The sequence below is a fragment of the Pristis pectinata genome, chromosome 39, assembly GCF_009764475.1.
Source record: "Pristis pectinata isolate sPriPec2 chromosome 39, sPriPec2.1.pri, whole genome shotgun sequence".
Lineage (NCBI taxonomy): Eukaryota > Metazoa > Chordata > Chondrichthyes > Rhinopristiformes > Pristidae > Pristis > Pristis pectinata.
In genome coordinates, this window is record NC_067442.1 from 1,542,616 (window position 1) to 1,550,447 (window position 7,832).

At 50.9% G+C, this 7,832-nt stretch overlaps 1 protein-coding gene across 1 annotated transcript; it reads left to right on the forward strand.

Annotated features, from left to right (window-relative positions):
• Positions 1–3,045: 3,045 nt before the first annotated feature.
• Positions 3,046–4,261, forward strand: LOC127587245 (C-X-C chemokine receptor type 3-like). Its single transcript, XM_052045517.1, has one exon. It carries the CDS (start codon positions 3,056–3,058, stop codon positions 4,160–4,162), a length of 1,107 nt encoding a protein of 368 aa, XP_051901477.1. The 5' UTR covers positions 3,046–3,055; the 3' UTR covers positions 4,163–4,261.
• Positions 4,262–7,832: the final 3,571 nt, after the last annotated feature.

Here is a 7,832-nt window from a genome sequence, read left to right on the forward strand (position 1 = left end):
GCAAGTGTCGCCACGCTTCCAGCGCCAACGTAGCACGCCCACAACTTCCTAACCCGTACGTCTTTGGAATGTGGGAGGAAACCGGAGCACCCGGAGGAAACCCACGCAGACACGGGGAGAACGTACAAACTCCTTACAGACAGCGGCTGGAATTGAACCTGGGTCGCTGGTGCTGTAATAGCGTTACACTAACCGCTACACTACCGTGCCCCCCACAAGGATGTTGCCGGGACTAGAGGGCCTGAGTTATAGGGAGAGGTTGGCCAGGCTGGGTCTTTATTCCTTGGAACGTAGGAGAATGAGGGGCGACCTTATAGAAGTGTTTAAAATTATGAAAGGCAGAGATAAGGTGGATGGTAACAGTCTTTTCCCCAGGGTAGGGAGTCCAAAACTAGGGGGCACAGGTTTAGGGTGAGAGGGGAAAGATTTAAAAGGGACTTGAGGGGCAACTTTTTCACGCAGAGGGTGGTGAGTGTGTGGAACGAGCTGCCACAGGAAGTGGGTGAGGCAGGTCTAACAGTGTCATTTAAGAAGCACTTGGATCGGTACATGGAGGGGTGGGGCTTGGAGGGATATGGGCCGAACGCAGGAAATTGGGACGAGCTGGGTGGCCCCCAGGATCGGCAGGGACTGGTTGGGCCAAAGGGTCTGTATCCGTGCTGTGTCGCTCTGTGACAACAATAAACCAACTTATCTTGGTCGGCATGAACCAGATATGGCAAAGGGCTGTCTGATTCAATCAACTGCTTTAGTAACAAAAAAGAATCCCCTCCCTTCCCTCCCCACCATCGGGAGTATCTACAGGAGGTGCTGCCTCAGGAAGGCAACGTCCATCATCAAAGATCCCCACCATCCGGGCCGTGCCGTCTTCTCACAGCTCCCATCAGACAGGAGGTACAGAAGCCTGAAGTCCCCACAACACCAGGTTCAGGGACACCTGTGCACACCTGTACTTGTACACGTGACAATAGATTCAGCTGTGACCTGGACCTGGTAATGGGGCGACCAGAGGGGAATCTTTGCACCATTCAGAATTGGTTTCTGTAAGTTGCGCCAGTTTGCAGTGTTTGCAGTCCTTGCTTCAGCTGTACAAGACGTTGGTGAGGGCGCTGGGGCATTGGTCGCCCTGCTGTGGGAAAGGTGCTGTGGAGCTGGAAAGAGTAGTGCAAAGGGAGATTTAGCAGAACGTTGCCTGGACTCAAGGGAGTGAGTTATGGAGAGAAGTCGGGACTTACAGCTCAATTCCTCACGTCCATGCATTGAGGTATTACAAGGGAAAAGAATAACAGAATAAAGTGTCCCAGTTACAGAGAAAGTGCAGTGCAGGCAGACAATAAGGTGCAGGGGCCACAACCAGGTAGATTGTGAGGTCAAGAGTCCATCTTATCGTACTAGGGGACCGTTCAATAGTCTTATAACAGCGGGATAGAAGCTGTCCTTGAGCCTGGTGGGACGTGCTTTCAGGCTTTTGTATCTTCTGCCCGATGGGAGGGGGGAGAAGAGAGAATGTCCGGGGTGGGTGGGGTCTTTGATTACGTTGGCTGCTTTACTGAGGCAGCAGGAAGTGTAGACAGCGTCCACGGAGGGGAGGCTGGTTTCTGTGATGTGCTGAGCTGTGTCCACAACTCTCTTCAGTTTCTTGCGGTCTCGGGCAGAACAGGAATTGGTATTTGTTGATTATTGTCACTTGTACCGAGGTCCAGTGAAAAACTTGTCTTGCACACTGATCATACAGGTTAATTCATTACACAGTGCTTTGAGGTAGTACAGGGTAAAACAATAACAGAATGCAGAATAAAGTGTCCCAGCTACAGAGAAAGTGCAGTGCAATAAGGTGCAAGGTCACAACAAGGTAGATCGTGAGGTCAGAGTCCATCTCATTGTATAAGGGAACCGTTCAATAGTCTTATCACAGTGGGGTAGAAGCTGTCCTTGTCTGGTGGTACGTGCCCTCAGGCTCCTGTATCTTCTACCCGATGGAAGAGGAGAGAAGAGAGAATGACCCGGGTGGGTGGGGTCTTTGATTATGCCGGCTGCTTCACCAAGGCAGCGAGAGGTAAAGACTGGTGTCCGTGACGAGCAGGGCTGTGTGCACAACTCTCTGCAGCTTCTTGTGGTCCCGGGCAGAGCAGTTGCTGTACCAAGCCAGGGTGCATCCGGATAGGATGCTTTCTGTGGTGAAGATGCTTTCACCAAGATACTTTCTGTCTTGTTGTACCAGGGGATACTAGGTTTAGATTCAGCAACACTTTGACCTGTGCAGAACAACAGGCATTTTTTGGTTCTAATTATAGAACCATAGAACAGTACAGCACAATACAGGCCCTTCGGCCCACAATGTTGTGCCGACCTTTAAACCTCGCCTAAGACTATCTAACCCCTTCCTCCCACATATCCCTCTATTTTAAATTCCTCCATATGCTTATCTAGTAATCTCTTGAATTTGACCAATGTACCTGCCTCCACCACCACCCCAGGAAGCGCATTCCATGCCCCAACCACTCTCTGGGTAAAAAACCTCCCTCTGATATCTCCCTTGAACTTCCCACCCATTACTTTAAAGCCATGCCCTCTTGTATTGAGCATTGGTGCCCTGGGAAAGAGGCGCTGACTGTCCACTCTATCCCTCTTAATATTTTGTACACCTCCATCATGTCTCCTCTCATCCTCCTCCTCTCCAAAGAGTGAAGCCCCAGCTCCCTTAGTCTCTCCTCATAATGCATCCTCTCTAAACCAGGCAGCATCCTGGTAAATCTCCTCTGCACCCTTTCCGACGCCTCCACATCCTTCCTATTATAGTGCTCTTTATTGTAAAAATTGTGCACAAGTTCAGTTGAGTTACTGTTTTCTCTGGTGGTTGTTGTGTCCCTGGTGGCGTGAGGCTGTAACAGGTAAGACTTTCCCTGCACACACACACACACACACACACACACACACACACACACACACACACACACACACACACACACACACACACACACCCCTACCTGACGGTGAACACCGCCTGTGACACTGACCTTCACCTTCTGGATCTCCACAGAGCAAGGACTGGTTGATGAACCTCACCGGCTCCTCTGAACTGTACGACCAGGATTACCCACTGAACGACACCTGGGATCCGTGCTGGGATGCCCTCGGCTGCTTCTTGGAGCCCTGCCCCCCAGCCGGGCAGGGTTGGACCCTCCAACGCCTCCTCCTGCCCCCCTTCTACCTCGCCGTCTTCCTGCTGGGCTCGGTCACCAACGGCCTGGTTCTGGCCGTGCTGCTGAGGAGGCGCAGCCGACGCCGGGCCACTGACGTCTTCCTGCTGCATTTGGCTGCTGCCGACCTCCTCCTGGCACTGAGCATGCCCTTCTGGGCAGCCGAGGAGTGGTGGGGCTGGGTGTTCGGGTGGCTGCCCTGCAAGCTGGTCGGCGCCCTGTACAACATCAACTTCTACAGCAGCATCTACGTGCTGGTATGCATTAGCTTCGAGAGGAGATTGGCCGTGACCCAAGCTGTCCCGGGACGGCATAGAGGCCGTCCCGCCGCCATCTGGGCCGCCAGTCTGGCCGTCTGGCTCATCTGTCTGCTCCTGGCCGTGCCGGACTTTGTCTACCTGCACCCAGTGTCATCCGACGGGTCATTGCAGTGCGTCCACTCGTATGGGGCAGCGCAGAGCCAGGTGTGGCTGGTGACCCTGCGCTGCTTCTACCATGCCACTGGGTTCCTCCTGCCTGTGGGGGCCATGACCTACTGCTACCTGGGCATTGGGCGCACCATTCTGAGCTCTCAGGGATCCCGGCGGCGCAGGGAATGGCGGGCGGTGCGGCTGATGCTGGCAGTGGTGGCCGCCTTCCTGCTGTGTTGGACGCCGCACCACGGGGCGCTCTTGGTGGAGACAGCACACCGGCTGGGCGCCCTGAGCCGGGACTGTGGCTTCGAGCGGCACCTCGACCGGGCCTACATGGTGACCAGCTGCCTGGGCAACCTCCACTGCTGCCTCAACCCCTTCCTCTACGCCTTCGTGGGGCTGCGCTTCCGCGGGGAGCTGTGGGCCGCCCTCCGGGACTGGGGGCTGCTGAGGGGGGTTCGGGGGTGGAACAGGGTCGGGGCCCGGGGCTCACGGAACTCCACCGTGTCCGGTACCAAGCTGTTCAACTCGTCCGGGTCCTGGACCTGAGTCTTGGAGCCACCCCCCCCCGGCCCCCCAACCCTCAACCCCCCCCTCCACCCCACCCCCACCCTCAACCCCCCACCACCACACCTCCCCACCACCCACACACCCCACCTCCCCCTGCACCAACCCCCATCTCCCCCCACCCCCCGTGTTATTATGTAGGTATAATGAAGAACCGGTTCCCAGTGGGCAATGCAAGGGGTCACATGGAGGAACAGTAAGTGGCTGTATAAAGAGAGGAACAGCAAGCCAGCCTGGCGTTGGTTAATAAATGTTCGGATGTTAAACCTACGGGAAGTTTGTCTCTGGATGAGGAACAAACATAACATGGTGTCAGAAGTTGGAGTGAGGTCTGATCAGGGAGACTAGATGAACACTGTGTGCGATTGAGGAAGAGACTCAGTGAGTATGAACGAAAAGCTGTAAATAGGCAGAGAGAAAGCCGGCCGGCCAGCAAGGGAGCACATTGCTCCTGAAGCTCAGCAGTCACCAGATTTGCCGAGAGAGATTCCAGTGAGAGGCCGAGAGTTCCCGTTATGGATAAGCTAAGTCCTCCCACGTCTATGCGGGTTTACTGGCAATCTAGCCGATAATTGGAAACACGTCAAACAGCGATTCAACATATATTTAGATGCCAGTGCAGCAGGAGGGAACGATGAAAAATTGAAAGCCTCTATTTTTCTGCATGTGATTGGTGAAGATGCTTTGGACGTCTAGAACAGCTTTCAAATTGATGAGACAGCTTTTGAGTTGGACACTTTGATTAAAAAATTTGAGGAGTATTTTATCCCAAGTAAAAACATCATATTCGAGAGATATAAATTTTTTTCCTGTGACCAGAAACAAGGTGTTAGCTTCGACCAATACTTGGCTGAGCTTCACACACCGAGTAAGTCTTGCGAATTTGGAGATTTGAGAAACTCACTCGTTAAAGAGAATAGTTTGTGGAATTCCAGATAATGGACTCAGAGAAAAAGATTTGACCATGGAAAATGTGGTGAATAAGTGTAGGTCAGCAGAAACCACACAAGCACAAGCTAAGGAGCTGCACAGGGCAGACACAACAGTGCATGCTGTGAAAACAGAGAAGCAGCACACAAGGCATTTCCGAAAGCCCCAGCAAAGCAAAGAGGATAGGCTCAAACAGCAAATGCAGCAGATGTGGAGGTAAACACATTCCAAAGATGTGTCCTGCTGATGGGAAGTCCTGCAATAGCTGTGGGAAGAGGAATCACTTTGCAAGGTGCTGCAAAGCTGGGGCTAACAAGAGAAAGGTGCGCACAGTTGATGAGAAAATGGAGGAATTCTTTGTGGATTCTGGACAGACTGTGGCTGCTGGTAAAACAGAAGGGATTGTTCCCGTAACTGTGAATGAGACAGTAATTCCATTCAAGCTTGGCACCGGAGCTCAGGTGAATCTGTTATCCATGGATGATTATAGGACTCTCACAGGAAAGAGTAAGATTTACCCTGTGAAGTTAAAAGTGACAGGCTACACTGGAGAGAAGGTGCCTATAAAGGGGGCTGTATGGTGACCTTTAAGCACAAGGGGCAGCACTTAAAATCACAGCTACTGATTGTAGAAAAGAGAGTACAGCCAACATTAGGTCTGAGTGCATGTGAAAAGATCAACCTAGTGAAAAGAGTTTTCATAGTAGCTTCACATACCAAAGATGACCACACAACACTCATGGAAGAATATGCAGATGTCTTTGAGGGGCTCGGATGTTTACCTGGTGAACACAAAATTCACATAGACAAGGCAGTGGCTCCTGTGGTCTATGCATGCAGGAAAGTTCCATTTCAACTTAAACAAGAACTAGCACGCATGGAACAAATGAATGTCATACAGAAAATCGAAGAACCAACAGATTGGGTGAGTTCACTGGTCATTGTGCAAAAGAAAAATGGAGCATTGCGGATATGTCTAGGCCCAAGAGATCTCAATAAAGCCATCAAGAGAGACCATTTTAAATTGCCAACACGGGACGAGATCATGTCCCAGTTTTCAGGTGCCAAATGGTTTAGCAAGCCCGACGCATCGTCTGGGTTTTGGCAGATGAAGCTTGATGAGGCAAGTGCAAGACTGTGTACTTTTAACACATCACAGGGAAGATATCGCTATCTTCGGCTGCCGTATGGGATCCTGTCCGCACCAGAAATCTACCATAAAACCATCTACGTGATTTTTGAGGGCATACCTGATGCCGAGACCATGATGGATGACATCATCGACTGGGGGTCCACCAAGGAGGAACATGATACTCGACTGAGACAAGTGCTTGACGTGACAAGGAATGTCAATTTGAAATTAAATAAAGAGAAATGTGAGTTTGGTGTGAAGACACTGACCTTGATAGGAGATGTCATATCTGAAGAGGGAGTGAAGCCTGACCCAAGAAAGACGTCAGCCACTGAAAACATGGAGAGGCCTCAAAACAAAGAGGAGGTGAGATGTTTCTTAGGGATGGGGACTCACCTGGCTAAGTTCATCCCTCGACTGTCAACACAGTGTCAGCACCACTTAGGTCACTCCTTGAGCAGCAAAATGAATGGATTTAGTCTCATGAGCAAGAAGAGTATTTCCAGACATTGAAAAGGGTCCTAACTGAAGAGCCCGTGCTGAAGTTTTGATCCGGAAAGGTGTGTCAGGATATCAGCTGATGCGTCCCAGCACGGCCTTGGATCAGTACTACTGCAGCAGCATGATGGCACATGGCAACCTGTGGCCTATGCATCAAGGGCATTAACAAGTGCGGAAGCCAACTATGCACAGATAGAGAAAGAGCTGCTCGCCAGTACATATGCATGTGAAAGGTCCCATCAGTACATCTGTGGGCAAGCTATTGAAGTGGAGACAGACCATAAACCATTGGTCTCAATTATGTCCAAACCATTGAATGACTGTTCTATGAGGATACGGCGCATGTTGATAAATATGATGTGAAGATGATCTACACCCCGGGAAAGTATATGTTTGCTGCTGATGCGCTGTCCCGAGCAGTCGACAAGTCAGAAAAGAGTGACCAACAGGTTCATGCAGATATACAGGCCGATGTTGATGTGATTGTCACCTCTCTTCCAGTATCTCCGGATAGAACAGAGCAGATCAGGAAAGCAGCAGAGACGGATGAAACAATGAAAGTTCTCAGTGATGCAATACGGAAAGGACGGCCGGCAGCAAAGGGATGACTGTCCAATGTGTATTCGGGATTACTGGGCATGCAGAGCTGAACTGTCAGTAGTGAAAGAAATGGTCTTCAAAGGGAACAGGTTTGTGATTCCAGTGTCACTACACAAGGAGATGCTCCAGAAGATACATGAAGGGCATCTTGGGGAGGAACAATGTAAACGTAGAGCACTTGAAGGGATGTACTGGCCAAGGATGAACCAAGACATCAGCAGGACCACTGGTTCATGTGAAATGTGCCTTACCTACAGACCAAAGCAGCAGCAGAACCACTTACACCACACCCTGTACCAGACAGAGTGGATTTGTTTGACTGTAATGGGAAGAGCCATATTGTTGTGACAGACCACTTTTCCAATCACCCAGAGGTTGCGACACTGCAATCAACGTCCAGCAAAGCAGTTATCACCTTCCTGAAAGCTGTGTTTGCGAGACATGGAGCTCCATGTGAAGTCGTATCAGACAATGGTCCACAATTTTTGA

What these genes read in the sequence shown, in the direction of transcription:
- LOC127587245 (XM_052045517.1), top strand. Translation starts at nt 3,056, where the DNA reads ATGAACCTCACCGGCTCCTCTGAACTGTACGACCAGGATTACCCACTG.